Here is an 18,808-nt window from a genome sequence, read left to right on the forward strand (position 1 = left end):
AACATTGTTCGCATAGCAAACATTTTTCCTGCTGTTCCAGGTACTGAGTCAAGCGGAGTCAGGGCTTGTGGACAATCAGTACCAATCAAGAGACCTACCGGTATGTCAAGTAACGGAGGTAACTTTTCGGCGATATCCTGCAGATGGCCTGTTGCATCTGCCTTTGCTGCAGTTGGTATCTGTTCTCTGTTGCATGTGATAGCATCTTGCTCATAAGCATTTATGGATGTAACTTCATTGGTTGAGAATCCTCTCAGTTTGATATTAACATATTTACTTGTTGTTTGCGTAGAGCATCCATTGAGCGTGCTCATAGTGATTTGCTCTGGTCTACCTCTTGGTTCAATAAATTCAGCTGTTTCTTTTGATATGAAACATGCGTCTGACTGTGTATCAAGGAGAGCGTACACAAGTTTTTCTTTGCCATTTTCTGCGCTGACGTAAACAGGGATTGCCATGCAAGCCACGCCATCATTGGTGGTTCTAACCGTATTGCACCTCACTTCCTTGCGGGCTTCAGCTTGACTTGCCTCTGCACTTATTTTAGTATCCATTTTGGTGCTGTTGTCACGTGGTTTAGCAATCCTTTCTTCAGGATGGTCCTTCCTAGTCCATCCTATATTCTCAAATGTATGCATTGCTGTTGGGTGAGACTTACTACACCTTTTACACGTGGCCTTGTTTGGGCAGTCCTTTGATCGATGACCATCAGCTCGCAGGCAGCTGAAGCACAAACGATTATCGAACACAAATTTGGTTTTATCTGCATAGGGCAGAGCTTCTAACTTAAAGCACTGTGTAGTAGCATGAGAATCTTTTTTACAGAACAGACACAGAACTTTGATTTCTATGGTGCTCGCCTTGAAAGTTCTGGTTCGAACTTGCTGTTTAACAGTTTTGCTTTGGGGGTTTGATGCTTGCAGCGATATTGGTAGTAGCATGACGTCGGCTTCGTCTTGTATAAAGCTCGTAAACTCACTAAAGCTTGGATAGGAGTCTTCCTTGACTGCTTTGGCTACTACTCTGGCCCATCGGTTTTTAAGCCAGTCTGGCAACTTATCACTCAGCTTTTCATTTTCTTGACAATCATTTAGTATAGCGAGCCCTGGTGTTGATTGCATTCCACTCCTAATGTGTGATAGAAAATCTCCAAATTCTCGGAGTGCTTTCCCATCTTTGGGATGTATTCTCGGCCAAGCAGCAAGCTTGTTGCGAAAAGTGCGAATAATACTTTGCTTGTTGCCATATCTCTCTTTAAGCATAGCTCTTGCATCTAGATATGCTTCGTTAGTATTGGTCACAAAGTGTCCATTGATGCACTTCTTGGCTTCTCCTCCAACGAACCTTTTTAGGTGTCTGAGACGTTCCTTCCCATTGATGTTTTCAGCCTCTAAATAAGCATCTAGATCTACTTGCCAGTCAGTAAAATCCAGCAAATCTCCTGTAAAAAGAGAAGGTTCTACTGATGTTCTTTTTGCAGTGGCTTTATTCATTGTTGAAACAAGACTTTCTGCAAGCTGACGCACTGCATCTAATCCATCTGAGGCGGGCGTTGCAGAGCGCTCTACTTTGTCTGTACTGGCAAGTGGGGGTAATGGCCGAGGTGTGTCATTCTCAGTAATAACAATTGCGTCTTGTGGTATGACAGGAGTTGCTTCTTTCGGTGTGGGATTTCTTCGACTTTGCCTTTGTCTTTTGAGTTCTTCATAGATTTGCATCTCTTTTGCAAACTGCTCCTTCGCTTTCTGCAGTACAGATTCAGCTTCTTTGAGCTCTCTTTCTTCTTCTTCATCCTGAATCTGTAGGGCTGCCACTCTTTCTGTCATAGACTCCTTGATAGTCTCAAACTCATTCGATAGATCGCTAAACATACTTTCTACACTCTTATCTGGTTTATTAGCACATAAAACACACATTTCCTTGTACGCTGTACAGATATGATCAAAACCCTGTTGGAAGGTAGAACTACATTCCTCTAACTGGTGTAAATCAAAAGATTCAATATCTGATATCAACTTAGTATACTCGACCAACTGAGTACTTATGGACTTGACTAAAAATGTTTTCAACTCTAAAGTTCTACTTTCTTTACCTATGAGAGAAAGGTTACGAGATCTCTCTGACCTTCTAGGTTCAAAAGGACTGTTTTCAGGATTACCAACATCGTTAGTACTATTCGCTTGCGCAGTAACTAAATGAGTGTGTGCAGAACCTAGATCATCATCTAACTTATCCGACAGCGAGCCATTAGGAGATGGCGCCCGCGAACTACCACCCTCAGTATCACTCGACATTACTGCCCCCGCACGCAGTCCTTATAGCGGATGATGATGTACAAAGCAGCCCAAGGGTCACCAACTGATGTCTGTTTTACAAAAAATGATAAAAAATCTTCAAGGTAAACCAAATGTTTCAAGAGATAAAAAGTATCAAATGAAAAATGAAAGGTGTAGTGTGTAAATGGTTACGTATGTTTCAAGCAATTACTTCTAATGAACCAGTTGAATACATAAGGCCAGCCTCAAGCTAAAGCTATTTGGATGTCAGATTGTTCACCAATATTGTGGTACAAACGTTTAACAATCTACTAAAAAAATTGTTGCGGCTGATAGGCACATGTAAATGCACTTAGCTGAATTGGACCTATGTAGTTGCAGTGCTCGGTATACTGTAGAGCCTCGAAACTGTCCGAACTGTAAAACTGTGTAACTGTGAATTGTAGAACTTTGTAACTGTGGACTGTAGAACTGTGTAACTGTAGAACTGTGGACTGTAGAACTGTAAACTGTAGAACTGTGGACTGTAGAACTGTGAACTGTAGAACTGTGAACTGTAGAACTGTGTAACTGTGGACTGTAGAACTGTGGACTGTAAACTGTAGAATTGTGTAACTGTAGAACTGTGAACTGTAGAACTGTATTATTGCTCAACTGTAGAGCTGTGGACTGTAGAGCTGTGGACTATAGAACTGTGGACTGTAGAACTGTGGACTGTAGAACTGTATTATTGCTCAACTGTAGAGCATCGGTATTGTTTGCAGATAAATTCTTTCTCCAAACACCGGATAAGGTTTCACTGTAGAGTTTTGCTAGATACTAGCGTGATAAGTTTGGAGTTATAGCTCACTGGTCTATTTTAGATATGTAGATCGTGAAACCTATACAATGGATAAAAGCATTCTAATTAGTGGAATATTACTACACAAAGTAAAAAGCATAAAATGTATAAAGCATTATGTAGAAACATAACATGCAAGAAAACTGACAAATAGTACAGAATAGCAAGAAAAATGACATATTATGTATAACATCTATTTCACTAACCTTGTGCCTCCGTAATCACATTACTAGCATACTAGCGTCACATTCTTTAGTCTATTCGCTATTTGTGAAAAATAGCTGTAAATATGTCAGGTAAGTCTTATCTGCTTAGACTCTAAAACTAAACTAAAAACAAGACAAAGAAAAAGAGCGGCAACAAACAAAATTTGGTGACCCAAAAGCAGCGCTATCATTGGTCATCATCATTAGACCACCCAAGGCAACCGGTGCAGAGGACAGGCTGGCTGTCCATGAATCACCACTGAGGGTGACCAGAGTGCGCAAAAACTAATGACCAAAGCAGTTACAGGAATGTGAGGCAATGCTTACTAGGCTCTTCACAAAAATATTTGCTGTATCAAAAATAGCAAATTATTCATTCTGGCTCAGCAAACGAAATTTTATTTGAATAAAAATAGATATTCCCAAGTCAGGAAGTTATTTAATATATAAATAGTACCTGCTGTTTGAAATATACTGAATTTATGTTAATGCTATTACATGAGTGATATAAAATTTCAAAATAATTACATTACAAAAATTAAGTATAGTTGTTTCAATGATGATGAGAAACACTCACTTTATTGACTTCTTTTTATGCCTGACATAAAAACTGTTTGTATCTGCCTGTTCGCCCAGCCTACAGATTTGTCAAAATTGCCAAATATATCTATAAACAGAATGGTGTGAGCAGATGAAAGCTTGCCAGCTGAGCAGTGTGTAATTATTAAGGCATGGCCTTTAGAGAGGGTAGCAGTTGTTTGGAGTGGCTGTGAGAGCCCAATCAAGTGTAATCAAACATATGAACAGTCACCTGCCAGCATGTGTCAACCTGGAGGCTAATGAAATGTGTAACGCAACGATTCTATGTTGACTCATCTTGAGGTCTTTTCTGCGCCAGTCCATTATGCTCTATGGAAGTAGGTAGGCGTAAAGCATGAAGAATGGGGGTGATTATGCAATATTTTTGTTGTCTGTTGCAGTTTCAGCAACAGGAGGATGGAAAGGTTCGAGTAAAAAACGCTGCACCAACTATTAGCGTTGATAAGCGGGCGCTTCTAAGACTGCAGGACAAAGGTTTGCAGGAGGTGATAGACAATGGCATGTGTTTAAGCATGCACCAACCATGGGCCAGCCTTCTTGTCGCAGGAATTAAATTGTGAGTAAAAATAAACTAGGTAGCAGTTTGTTCTACTCTGAACATATTGAAAACTTTGGTTCTTTTGTTAACACATACATGGTTAACACTTGCCTCCTTTTGTTAACCTATGCATGGTTAACACTTGCGTCCTTTTGTTAACCCATACATGGTTAAAAGTACGGCCACGCGTGCCGATTTGTTTCGTTGGTTTAGACCGAAATCACGAAATGAACGAAAAACACAGAATTATTCGGCCCAAACTCACAGAATTGTCAGAGCTGTGCATGCACACCAAAATCGTCGACAAAACGCTTTTAATTAGCTAAACAAATTATTAGCGAGCCCGATTCTAGCATCTTTTGCAATTTATATAGTTCAATACACGGATTACGACACACAATACAAGTACCAGTGCAGTTCTACATAGTATATACGATACAACTATCTAAATTGCGCTATTGTTGGTTTTTTATTGTTTGGACACCATGGCTACAAATCGTTTTTTTTTTAATAATAAAAATTTCTTCTTAGCAACAAAAGTTCCGTTGTAGAAAGAATTGCCATCTTTAGCGCAATCAAGTTAATTGCATTGTATATACTATGGCAAATATCGTATAGTATTTTTCTTGCGTGTCGCGTTATGTGCTTCGGACTGTATAAATTCATATTCACTCTGCGGAGGATTCAGATTTGGAATTGTGCGTACGTTGATTTACTGTGCAGATTAACGCGGCCATTTTGTTAAAAAAATAAGGAATTTTATGCCAGAGGTCATAGCGACGCACTTCTGTCTGGTCAAATTATAATTCGAATGGCTGTAATGCGGAAAGTGTTTAAAATGGCATAGCTTGCACGGCATTCTCTTCGGCATCATTCGCAAGCGCCATTTTTATCTTTCGAAAGCGTAAAACATTCAATACAAATTTGTGAGTCACAAAACTCGTTTGACTTGTGGATTCCTGCCGTATCTTGCGGATGATACAAATGTGCGTATTAACTCCGTCATTGAAACATAGTGTTGCATATATTCCGTAACATCGCAGCTACTCAACTAGTTTGACTCTGGAAGAAGTTCTTCAACCTGTTAGCATTCATCTAATTGTCCATCGGCTATCGGAATGTATTTCATGAACAAGTTCCACCCAAGATACAAGGAGATAGTTGCGGACTATTAATCACTTCGGCGTCGCTCCATCGAGTATAAATTTCAGATGTATACGTGTATAATATTATGCAATTGTCGAGTGTTTTTCCACTTCGTAAGGAGGTGCACTATTTCACTTCTTTGTGTTCAATAATGATTCCGATGCATCCCTCATTTGATTTCAACAGATGACAAAAACTCGGAGTAGAAAATAGTTGGCTCTCTTGTTTTCCTCAGCCAAAAATCTTTCTTGCCTGATTTCATTACCACGCAGAGCTTCACGATAGATTTAATGTTTTTGTTAGATCTATCAAGGGAAGGGGAAGGGCATTATTCAGTGCCACAGCCTTATAAAAAACCGCTACCAGTTGTATCACCTCATTACTGGAATGTGCCATAAACCATCATTGCAAAACATCAATGTCCAGGATATTGACTTGAAAAGATTACTATTTATGGACTACTTGCTGTCAACTAAAAAACCTTAGGCTTACACAAGATATTTTCCAAAATGTTTTTTTAGAAAAATTTACTCATGCTCATTAGTGTTGAGGCCAATAACTCATTGTAATGGGTACATTGTACTTGATGTTCCTGACATGCTAGTTGGTGAATCAGAGCAAAAACACTGAGCTTACTCGCTCGCTCTTGTATGCAATCACTGCGAGTCTCTCCTCGGTGCTAGCGGCTAGCGGATGTCGTTATGGTGGTGCGATAGTGTCTTATCTTTACCATTGTTCACTCTTCCAATGGCAGGCCTCGCAGGTGCATTATGGTATATTCAATCTCAATGATGATCAATTTCTTTTGCTAATAACTCCACCTGTTCTCTTTCCTTTTTGCATCACATCTCACCGTACATGTGCTAAATGTACTTCCTTTTTCTCCAATCAAATCTCCTTATTAACTTCCTAATTATTTAGTTAGAGTTGTATTATAGAGAGTAGATACGAAACTTACAATATACTTTGATTAATTAGATGGTCTCAACAATCGTATTGCTGTCTTTTAATCTTCTGTCAAAAGAGATAAGATATATACCTAAAAGGGGTAGATTTAAGTTTTCCTTGTATAAATTGTTGTATTTGAATTTGGCCCTATGGCAATACCTTTTCACTCACTATTTTTAGCAGCAACATATCAAACAATTTTTCCATAAAAATTATTATGAACTACCTAATAAAAAAGACGTGTAATTAAATCTCATGTAAAAAGCTAAAAAGTTATTTTTAAAACAGAAAGCTTTAGGGTGCGTTGATAGATACTGTGGAAGGCTGTGAAATTTTGTGAAAGGTTTAATATTACTTGCTATTTGTCATTGTTTTGTATACCAAATTGTTTGTTTTATTCATATTTTCGTTCAAATTGCTAAATCGATTGCCATGTAGCTGTAAATATTATTTAGTTTAGCCTTATGTAAATCTACGCTCCATAAATTTTATCAATACCACTAAAAAATTGTTTTGATAGATTTATGATATAATTTTTGTGTTTTTTTAGCTGCAAACAATTTGAAAAATAATTATAAAATAGATAAAATATCAAATATATAATAAATATCAAATAGAGCACTCTACCTGCTATTTTATACCTAGCTATGCATCTATGTATTATATTCAGCTAAGCAATATCTCTCTCCGCTGTACCTGATACTCATTATGTAGAGCACTATGCTATATCTATTGCATTATAATCTAGATCATATTCCTACTATTCCTTACTAGGCCATAGCTCACTATTCTAAATTTTGCTGCCATATCTTATTATTCCTTACTTTGTAATGTTATATTGCTATATCACTCTATGCTATACCTAGCTATGTTATAACTAACTATGCTGTAATTTGCTACATAGTAAGTTTCAGCTTTTGGTTAAGTTTGATACAGAACTATTTGGGTTGATGACAATATTTGGCTTTAACCTTGACCCACTGAGTTCAGTAGAGGGAACCATTCTTGTTGAAGCATGGCAAACAAGGAGCTACAACTCTTTTTAACTTCAATTACATTTAAAATATATGGCTTAGACATCGTTGTCACCACCTGTGTTAGTTGTCAGCATCTGCGTTTAGGCTGGACCTATCAGAGGAATCACTTCATTACCTTAAGGGTAAAAGTTCTGAAGTCAAAACTTGATAAAATGACAAGGTAATTACATTTTAAGATAGACAGGTCCAGTAATCATGAACAGGTTCAGTAATCGTGGACAGGGCCAGTGATCAATGATGTCAGGAAGCACTCAATGATCTGATGCCTCTGTTGAGGTCCCATGATGCCATAATTATATAGATTGCCTGCAAATGACCAGGCTTAGGGACATATTATCCATGCAAGCTTAACCAAGATAACCTTTCATTGTGATACTTTGCTTGAAAGTGAGGACTGCATGAGCACAGGGAAGGACAAAGGACACCATTTATGTTGGATGTCAGCAATGTTGTGCTTTGGGAAACTTAACCATTTTTTTATGGAATTTTAAACACTAGCATTTTTTACCCAAATGTGGAAACATTCAACTTTGTAGACTCCATTTAGACTAGATGCAGTTTTTAAAAAGATCATGCATCTTTTAGACATCTAAACAAAGCGAAATCCTAAAAATGGGATCATTTTTGCCCACACCGGAATAGCTTCACTACCTTACGTATAAGTCAATACAGTAGTATCAAGAAGGTTGGCTTCAAGAACTGGGCAGTACAAATGGTGTTTGGTATAATGGATGTGATAAATATTATCCCTAAGTGAGGTGATACATTAGTTGACTTCATCTATTATGAAGAAGGAATGCCAATCCTTATTTACTAATCGGAGCGTTTGACTGATTGAACATTTTTAGTTGAGTGGCTACAAGTCAACAAGCTCAGTTATCACCTTATATACAATCATACATTTGATATCGACTACATGGTACTGGATTGTTCTTGCCATTACGGTAGACGGGTACCTAAATTCAGGGACGATTACTTAGTATCTATGAGTTGCTGTTCAAATATTAGTATCAGTTATTCTAATACTTGATATCAACCTGAGTATCCTTAGCAGCTTCAATACACAAATATATCAAAAAACAAATCTATTCACATTTATCTATATGACTAAACTCAAGATACGACTTCTTGTCAAGGTATTCATGACTCCGTATTGATGACATCAGAGCAGGGTTCTTAACCTTGTTGGCTGTACAGAACACCACTAGTTATATAGGCGCTCTCATCAAACCATTCTTCATTGAAAAACACAATATGATTTTTACATTCAACACACAGGATTATGTTGTGTTGGTGCACAATATGAACCGTGTATTAACATCACTGTGTTCAAAGAACAAAACCGATACAAAGCATGAACTCTTAACAAATTACATATCTTTTCATAAAGACATGACCTTACAAATCATTGTGACTTTTGCTGTTCCCTCTGTGAGACCTTCACCGAACCCCTGAGACTGACTCATAGAACCCCTATGGTTGAATTGAATCCCTAGGGAGTGGTCGAACCCAGGTTGAGAACTACTGCGTTGGAGGTTTCTTAGAATGCTATTGGTAGAAATTATGTAACCTTGTGACATCGTGTAATCAGTTCCAATTACCTCCACTCTGATGATCATTTAGTAAAATAGGCTAAGAGACTAGGTAGATTTTAGCCGGAGTACTCTTATGTACTACAAATTATTTTAAAGGTCCCGACAAACAGGAAGCACGACTATTGATGTCATTTTGGAGAAAGTCTGGGCACGTCTTTTTCTTCTGAGCCCTTCAACCGCGGATCAAGTTTTGTCGATTTTAATCTTAAAACATCTTGGCAGTCAACTGAAACAAACAAAATCTCAAATGATAGAAAAACATCTATACTTTTTGCTAAAATTTTCTAGGATTTGATGTGATGTTTATATGTTAAGGTTAATAGAAAATGTTAATTATAAGAGAAGTATCAAGATTATTCGTATAGCATGTTCCGTATAGGCCTAAGTAAAGTGAAATAGATTTATCAACCTGTTAAACCCATTGGATATAAGGAAGGAGTGTTTTGTGAGTGAGCGTGCTTGCTAGAGTCAGACAGGGTACGATTATGGTAGAAAAGGTGGCAATGAATAGTATGTGGTGTGGGCAAATTCGAAATATCTAGAACTCTGAAAGGTTATACATATCTGACTATAAATAAACCATATATTAATCCCCCCTCCTGGAAACAACTTGAAAAATTCAAGCACCTAACAACAACAAGAAAAAGTGATAAAATAGGCCTAACAATCAATTCAGTTCATTTTAACAACTTTAATTGAAAACAGCTCCGTGCACAGCCGTTGCCACGGAATGCTCAACTTTTCGTCGATGTATGCCAGCATGTAAATCAAGGTGATAGTGATGAAGCACAATCTAAAAATGGATTAATCAGATGTGTTATATTTCTTGTACAAACCGTTTCCTGTAACTAGACTTCAATAGATCCATAAATAGTTCTATAAATAGATAGAATAGAAATGTTTACTCGCAACTGAAGCATTACCTAATACTTTCCATAACAGGGCTTATGATTTGACATGCCTAACTGGTGCCTGGCTTGCGCTATTATCAGAACATTTTGCACTCAGCCAACGTAAATCTTTCCGTTCAGTAATTGTGTAGTGGATTTGCAACAGAAGACATATTGTTAAACCGTAATATCATTATTGATTGGTATTGTTCAAATGTAGCTAACTATTTTTATATGCCGTAATTCTTAGAGTTATAAGTTTTAAATTTCTACTGTTCTGTCAAGTTTATTAAAATTTTTGGTTATAGTTTTGTAATTTATAGTATTGTAATTTAATTAAAAAATCTTTGTAATTTTGTTACGCTGTTTAGTTAGTATGTTATGCTGGCTACAGCTAGCTGGTATACGTGAAAGGACAACTGTTGTTCATTTCTATGTGATATTAAATACTCTCTGCGTTTCTACTATGCGAATGATGCGGAGTTGAAATTGTGCGCATGTTGATTTCATTTAAGCATTTCAATAAATATTCGCATGTTGCAGAATAACGCAGGTGCTTTATTTAACAAAGATGTGTTAAAAATATTAATTAACTATCATAAAATCTAATTAATGAAGTATGAAAAATGTTTAAAATGGAATAGCTTACGCGGCATTTTATTGCGCATTATTCGTCAATGTCATTTACATTATTCGTGAGCATAAAATATTTGATAAAAATTTGTGACAAACTACGTTAGGTCTACTTACTGGTTTTTGCAGTTTCCATCTTGCGAATGACACAGACTCTCAGATTCACCTTGTCATGGAAACATAGTAAATGTGGCGTTCATAATGCAAGGCTGGTAGCTGCCGAGTTGTAGATGTACAACTTCTATAAAATAACTATGATTAAGCTTTGTGACAGCAACATTAGTACTGACCCATTGATTGACTTATCCATGATTCCAACCAGTAGATCTTATTCACATTTGAACAAAGAGATATTCATGTAGTTACCCTATGTTGAAAGCTGTCCCTGGTCAATGACAGTTGAAAGGGGACTTGGTCTTAGATACAGTTGGTAGCTGATGGCTGTGGGGTGAGAGTTGCAAGATTCTGCCTGTACTCTATTCATTTGGCGTGAGAATCAGATAAGGATGCGGTTACTTTGTGAAAGTTCAATTGCTTAGGCGTAAATTATAGCCATTGTAGCTACCTAGAAACGCACCTACCCCTTCATGGCTTCCTATCTACTGACATGTTGGCAAGGCTTGCTTAGTTTACTCTGCCAAGATTAACAACGCTGCGAATGGTTTTCACTTCAACCTAGTCGTAAAAGTAGGTCTCATTTAATTCTAGATAAATCTGTTTTTTATTTTACCATCAAAATGCGAAAAAAAAAACTGCTTGTTTGTCACGCCTCATATTTGAAGGCCTCATATTTGAACGTGTTGTTCCGCTTGTTCCCAGCTCGAGTTTGTTCGGTTATAATCAGCTAAACCAGCATGGGACATGTCAGTGTGATGCTGTCTGATGTAATGGAGGGCTGCCGGCATAAGGCTGGTTCACACCAATCTCCGTGTGTCGATGTTAATCCTGCAATACTTCAGTGATCGTGTGCGATAACAGTGTTCACACTATCACAAACCCATCTGCATTTACAGCAGCAAATAGTTAGCGGGTATAGCGTTCCCATAGATAGAGTGTTCTCATAGATAGAGCATTCTCATTACACAAAACGTCACGAAAACAATAAAATATTAGTCCTGCAGCAACTGTTATAAAAAATACAGATCAAGTAATCCGCGACAACCAATCAGTAGCACTAAAGTAGAGTATATTGCACAAGCTGCTGTGGATGCTTGTCGAATCGTCGGGAAATTTTGACAGCTGCAATCTTTCCCAACGCATCCGCGTTGTCTCGACGATGCCATCTGTTTATGGTGCTCATAGCCAACATAGTAAATGTAGTGCAGTGGACACCGTCGACGCACATAAGACGCCGCCGACATACAGCGATATAGTGTGAACCAGGCTTTAAGGCTAGTCGATGCTTTAAGGCTAGTCGATGCTTTAAGGCTAGCCGATGCTTTAAGGCTAGTCGATGCTTTAAGGCTAGTCGATACTTTAAGGCTAGTCGATGCTTTAAGGCTAGTTGATGCTTTAAGGCTAGTCGATGCTTGAAGGCTAGTCGATGCTTTAAGGCTAGTCGATGCTTTAAGGCTAGTCGATGCTTTAAGGCTAGCCGATGCTTTAAGGCTAGCCGATGCTTTAAGGCTAGTCGATACTTTAAGGCTAGTCGATGCTTTAAGGCTAGTCGATGCTTTAAGGCTAGTCGATGCTTTAAGGCTAGTCGATGCTTTAAGGCTAGTCGATGCTTTAAGGCTAGTCGATGCTTTAAGGCTAGTCGATGCTTTAAGGCTCATGTGTGGTCCAACTGACTTGAGCTACAGTGGTCATTATCTGTTTATTCAAAACAACCAAAGCCAGATTAAAATATCAATGGAGTTCAACGAAGCTGCATTTCTGGAAACTGCTGTGTAGAGTTTTGCTAGATACTAGCGTGATAAGTTTGGAGTTATAGCTCACTGGTCTATTTTAGATATGTAGATCGTGAAACCTATACAATGGATAAAAGCATTCTAATTAGTGGAATATTACTACACAAAGTAAAAAGCATAAAATGTATAAAGCATTATGTAGAAACATAACATGCAAGAAAACTGACAAATAGTACAGAATAGCAAGAAAAATGACATATTATGTATAACATCTATTTCACTAACCTTGTGCCTCCGTAATCACATTACTAGCATACTAGCGTCACATTCTTTAGTCTATTCGCTATTTGTGAAAAATAGCTGTAAATATGTCAGGTAAGTCTTATCTGCTTAGACTCTAAAACTAAACTAAAAACAAGACAAAGAAAAAGAGCGGCAACAAACAAAATTTGGTGACCCAAAAGCAGCGCTATCATTGGTCATCATCATTAGACCACCCAAGGCAACCGGTGCAGAGGACAGGCTGGCTGTCCATGAATCACCACTGAGGGTGACCAGAGTGCGCAAAAACTAATGACCAAAGCAGTTATAGGAATGTGAGGCAATGCTTACTAGGCTCTTCACACTCCCATCTAAATTTATCAAATTTACTAAAATAATATGGTCCCAATGCTCTTTAAAGTTTTGATTTATTGAATATATAATTGCTAAAGTACTCTACATATAATGATCATGCTATTTGATTAGCTACACTATATCTACGATAACGTCCAAAGCCACATTTACGCTTTGGCGATTACGACTATCTTCTGGATAGGTCGTTTTAGCATTGTCGCAGGTGCCAGTGGTCTGCCCATTCTGTCCAAGTGCCTGTTGGCAAGCCGCAGGATCACATTGCGTACAAGACCGTCCTCACCTTTTATGGCGTCTTCAATAACTCCCCATCTCCAGGCGTTCCTAGGCTGATTGTCTTCTTTTAGAAGCACAACATCTCCCACCTTGACACTTTCTTTACTACTTAACCACTTTTGTCTCAGGGTTAGATGCCGCATGTAGTCGGCTTTCCAGGCGACCCAAAACTCCTGAGCAAATTGCTGAGCTATTTTCCATTGTGTCCGCCTATAGAGCTCGTCATTCTGAAACTTTCCTGGTGGTGGAGCTGCAAGCTGGGTGCTTTTCATGGTCAACAAATGGTTGGGAGTGATTATATCTTCATCAGCGCTGCTGATGTTGGTTGTTGTGAGAGGTCTATGGTTTAATATACTTGCCGCTTCATAAAAAGCAGTTCTCAGGGTTTGAGTTCCAAGCCTTCCCTTATACTTAGCAGCCATGCCATTTAACACAGCTCGTACAGACCTGATCATTCGCTCCCATACACCTCCTTGGTGACTCGCATCTGGACTGTTCATTCGAAATTCTATTTTATTTGCGATGAGGTAGTTTCTTACATCTTCATCTGTAGTCACATCGATTTGCCTTTGAAACTCATTCTGTGCACCCATGAAGTTAGTGCCTTGATCACTAAATAGCGTCAAAACAGGTCCTCTGATGGCCACAAAACATCTCAATGCGTTGATAAATGCATCCGTGGTCAATTCTTCTAACAGTTCGATATGAATGGCTCGGGAGTATAAGCACGTGAACAACAGTCCCCACCGTTTGAGCTCTGATCTCCTGTCCTTCACCATAAAATGACCAAATACATCCATGCCTACATGAGTAAATGGTGGGGTTTGCTCTATTCGTTCCGGAGGTAACTGGCCCATCCGTTGCTGTTCAGGTTGCTTTCTGAGTCTGGAACATATAACACAAGAGCTGATGAGATTTTTGACTAAATTGGAAGCGTTGAGTATCCAGAAGCCTCCAGATCTGATTGCTGCCAAGGTACTTTGTCTACCAAGATGATGTATTTTTTCATGAAAGTGTTGTACCAACAATTTGGCTATGTGCGTGTCTTTTGGAATAATTGCTGGGCGCCTTTCGACTTCTTCTAATGTAGTAGCCCTATCAAGTCTTCCACCAACACGAAGTATTCCAGATCCATCTAACAGTGGGTTGAGTTTGAAGATGGAACTTTTCTTTCCCACTCTTTTTTGGCATTTTATTTGAGAAATTTCATCAGCATAATGTTCAGTTTGAAGAACCTTGATTACTCTTGTTTCGGCTTTAGATAAGTCTGCAAGAGTTACTTTTTTGTCTTTATTATCAGCTCTTTTAGGTAGCATGCTAAGCGCCGCAATGCTTCGAGTCAGATCCTTCCACTGGCTAAACTTTTCAAATCTAGAAGACATCTGGATTTTGGGTATAGTTGATGTGGCCATAGCTTTGACGGTCTTAAGTTCTGGATCATTCTCTATATGATCACCTTTGATCTTGTGTTTGTCTATGTAGCTTTCAAGGTTGGCTTGTCTCAGAAATAAAGGTCCACCAAACCATGTTGACTGCAACAGTTGGTCTATATTCGCACCCCTAGAGGCAATATCTGCAGGATTATCCGTAGTGGCCACATAATTCCACTGTTCTTGAGAGCTCGCATCTTTGATTTCTTGAACTCTATTGGCGACGTACATGCGGAATTGTTTGGTATCATTGGCAATGTAGCCCAGAACTATCTTGGAGTCTGTCCAATAGTGTTCACTGTCTACATGGACTCTCAGCTCCTTTTTTACCATAGTGCCCAGGCGTGTGGCCATAACTGCTGCTTGGAGTTCAAGTCTAGGAACTGTGATTGGTTTCAATGGGCTGACTCTTGACTTTCCAATTAGCAATGCGCAGCTCGTGGTTCCATTTGGATTTATTAATCTTAAGTATGTGCAAGCTGCATATCCTTTAAGGCTTGCATCACTGAAGTGATGAAGTTCATATCGTGGGCTTACCATACATGGTGGCTTGATACATCTCGGTACTTTTACAGTTTCTAACTTTTGCAGTTCGAATACCCAAGCATTCCAATCATCAAGCAAGTCACAACTGATTGGTTGGTCCCATGGTTCTTTTGACGATGTGCATGCTTGTAATAGCTGTTTGCCCTTCAAAATAAAAGGAGCAAGGAGCCCAAGAGGGTCGTACACTTGGGCTACGGTTGACAACAAACCACGCTTAGTTGTTGGCTTTTCTTTAATGTTGTTGACGAACTGGAAACGATCGGTGTCAATACACCACTCTAGGCCTAAAGTTCGTTCATTTGGTAGGTGGTCTTGCAGCAAATCAAGCTTTTGAATTGTCTCACACCTTTCGGTCTCCGGAACTGTGGCAAGAACGTGTCGATCATTGCTAGCAAACTTGTGAAGCCTGATGTTGCCTTTTGAACATATCTTCCTTGCGCTGTCAATCAATTGAATAGCTTCACGTTGGTTGGCAATACTTGTCACCCCATCATCCACATAAAAATCATGGATGAGAAAATTTGCTGCTTTGTCAGATATGCTGCGATGGTCATTGGCGAGCTTTCTTAGACCAAACGTGGCTACTCCAGGTGACGAGGTAGCACCGAAAAGATGAACAGTCATTCGGTATTCCTTGCAAGTAGACAAGTCTTCGTTTACCCACAAAAACCTTAAGTAGTTTCTGTGTTCTGGCTGGACATAGAAGTTATGAAACATCTGCTGAATGTCACAGCAGATAGCAATCTTTTCTAGCCGAAATCGACATAGTATACCCACTAAACTATTAATGTGGTCGGGGCCTTGAAGGAGCGCATCATTCAGAGCGATGCCGTTATACTTGGCGCTCGCATCGAAGACTACTCGTAGCTTCTTTTTCTTTGGGTGCCGTATTCCGAAGTGAGGTATATACCAGCACTTATCTGTCGGGGATGTGTTTGTCACTTCTTCTGCATGTCCTGTTGTGATTAAGGCTTGCATAAACTTGAAATACTCTGCTTTGTAAGACTCGTCTGCTTTGAGCTTTCTTATTAGCTGATCTAAGCGTTTTTGTGCTTGTACTTTGTTATTTGGGAGAGTTGGCATGTATTTGAACGGGAGTGGCAGAACATAATTTCCATCAGGGGTCTGAGTAGTTCCATTTTCCAATATTTTCACAAACTGTAGATCATTCTGTGATACCTTACCAGATTCAGTGTCTTTGAATTCTTGGTCAAGTATGTTCAGAATCTCTTTGTCCTTAGTATCTGTCTTGTGTATAGATCTGGTTCCATTCTGAGGTTTGCCTCCACACAGAGTCCATCCAAACATTGTTCGCATAGCAAACATTTTTCCTGCTGTTCCAGGTACTGAGTCAAGCGGAGTCAGGGCTTGTGGACAATCAGTACCAATCAAGAGACCTACCGGTATGTCAAGTAACGGAGGTAACTTTTCGGCGATATCCTGCAGATGGCCTGTTGCATCTGCCTTTGCTGCAGTTGGTATCTGTTCTCTGTTGCATGTGATAGCATCTTGCTCATAAGCATTTATGGATGTAACTTCATTGGTTGAGAATCCTCTCAGTTTGATATTAACATATTTACTTGTTGTTTGCGTAGAGCATCCATTGAGCGTGCTCATAGTGATTTGCTCTGGTCTACCTCTTGGTTCAATAAATTCAGCTGTTTCTTTTGATATGAAACATGCGTCTGACTGTGTATCAAGGAGAGCGTACACAAGTTTTTCTTTGCCATTTTCTGCGCTGACGTAAACAGGGATTGCCATGCAAGCCACGCCATCATTGGTGGTTCTAACCGTATTGCACCTCACTTCCTTGCGGGCTTCAGCTTGACTTGCCTCTGCACTTATTTTAGTATCCATTTTGGTGCTGTTGTCACGTGGTTTAGCAATCCTTTCTTCAGGATGGTCCTTCCTAGTCCATCCTATATTCTCAAATGTATGCATTGCTGTTGGGTGAGACTTACTACACCTTTTACACGTGGCCTTGTTTGGGCAGTCCTTTGATCGATGACCATCAGCTCGCAGGCAGCTGAAGCACAAACGATTATCGAACACAAATTTGGTTTTATCTGCATAGGGCAGAGCTTCTAACTTAAAGCACTGTGTAGTAGCATGAGAATCTTTTTTACAGAACAGACACAGAACTTTGATTTCTATGGTGCTCGCCTTGAAAGTTCTGGTTCGAACTTGCTGTTTAACAGTTTTGCTTTGGGGGTTTGATGCTTGCAGCGATATTGGTAGTAGCATGACGTCGGCTTCGTCTTGTATAAAGCTCGTAAACTCACTAAAGCTTGGATAGGAGTCTTCCTTGACTGCTTTGGCTACTACTCTGGCCCATCGGTTTTTAAGCCAGTCTGGCAACTTATCACTCAGCTTTTCATTTTCTTGACAATCATTTAGTATAGCGAGCCCTGGTGTTGATTGCATTCCACTCCTAATGTGTGATAGAAAATCTCCAAATTCTCGGAGTGCTTTCCCATCTTTGGGATGTATTCTCGGCCAAGCAGCAAGCTTGTTGCGAAAAGTGCGAATAATACTTTGCTTGTTGCCATATCTCTCTTTAAGCATAGCTCTTGCATCTAGATATGCTTCGTTAGTATTGGTCACAAAGTGTCCATTGATGCACTTCTTGGCTTCTCCTCCAACGAACCTTTTTAGGTGTCTGAGACGTTCCTTCCCATTGATGTTTTCAGCCTCTAAATAAGCATCTAGATCTACTTGCCAGTCAGTAAAATCCAGCAAATCTCCTGTAAAAAGAGAAGGTTCTACTGATGTTCTTTTTGCAGTGGCTTTATTCATTGTTGAAACAAGACTTTCTGCAAGCTGACGCACTGCATCTAATCCATCTGAGGCGGGCGTTGCAGAGCGCTCTACTTTGTCTGTACTGGCAAGTGGGGGTAATGGCCGAGGTGTGTCATTCTCAGTAATAACAATTGCGTCTTGTGGTATGACAGGAGTTGCTTCTTTCGGTGTGGGATTTCTTCGACTTTGCCTTTGTCTTTTGAGTTCTTCATAGATTTGCATCTCTTTTGCAAACTGCTCCTTCGCTTTCTGCAGTACAGATTCAGCTTCTTTGAGCTCTCTTTCTTCTTCTTCATCCTGAATCTGTAGGGCTGCCACTCTTTCTGTCATAGACTCCTTGATAGTCTCAAACTCATTCGATAGATCGCTAAACATACTTTCTACACTCTTATCTGGTTTATTAGCACATAAAACACACATTTCCTTGTACGCTGTACAGATATGATCAAAACCCTGTTGGAAGGTAGAACTACATTCCTCTAACTGGTGTAAATCAAAAGATTCAATATCTGATATCAACTTAGTATACTCGACCAACTGAGTACTTATGGACTTGACTAAAAA

The 18,808-nt window shown here is 39.2% G+C and overlaps 1 protein-coding gene across 1 annotated transcript in view; it reads left to right on the forward strand.

The window, feature by feature from the left end:
• Nucleotides 1–18,808, forward strand: part of LOC137389625 (activating signal cointegrator 1-like) — a 98,256-nt gene that overhangs the window by 24,115 nt on the left and 55,333 nt on the right. Inside the window, exon 9 of the mRNA XM_068075685.1 lies at nt 4,304–4,479. Within this exon, the coding sequence (XP_067931786.1) occupies nt 4,304–4,479 (176 nt within the window). The remainder of the gene's footprint in view (nt 1–4,303; nt 4,480–18,808) is intronic.

This window comes from Watersipora subatra, chromosome 3, assembly GCF_963576615.1.
Source record: "Watersipora subatra chromosome 3, tzWatSuba1.1, whole genome shotgun sequence".
NCBI classification, from domain to species: domain Eukaryota; kingdom Metazoa; phylum Bryozoa; class Gymnolaemata; order Cheilostomatida; family Watersiporidae; genus Watersipora; species Watersipora subatra.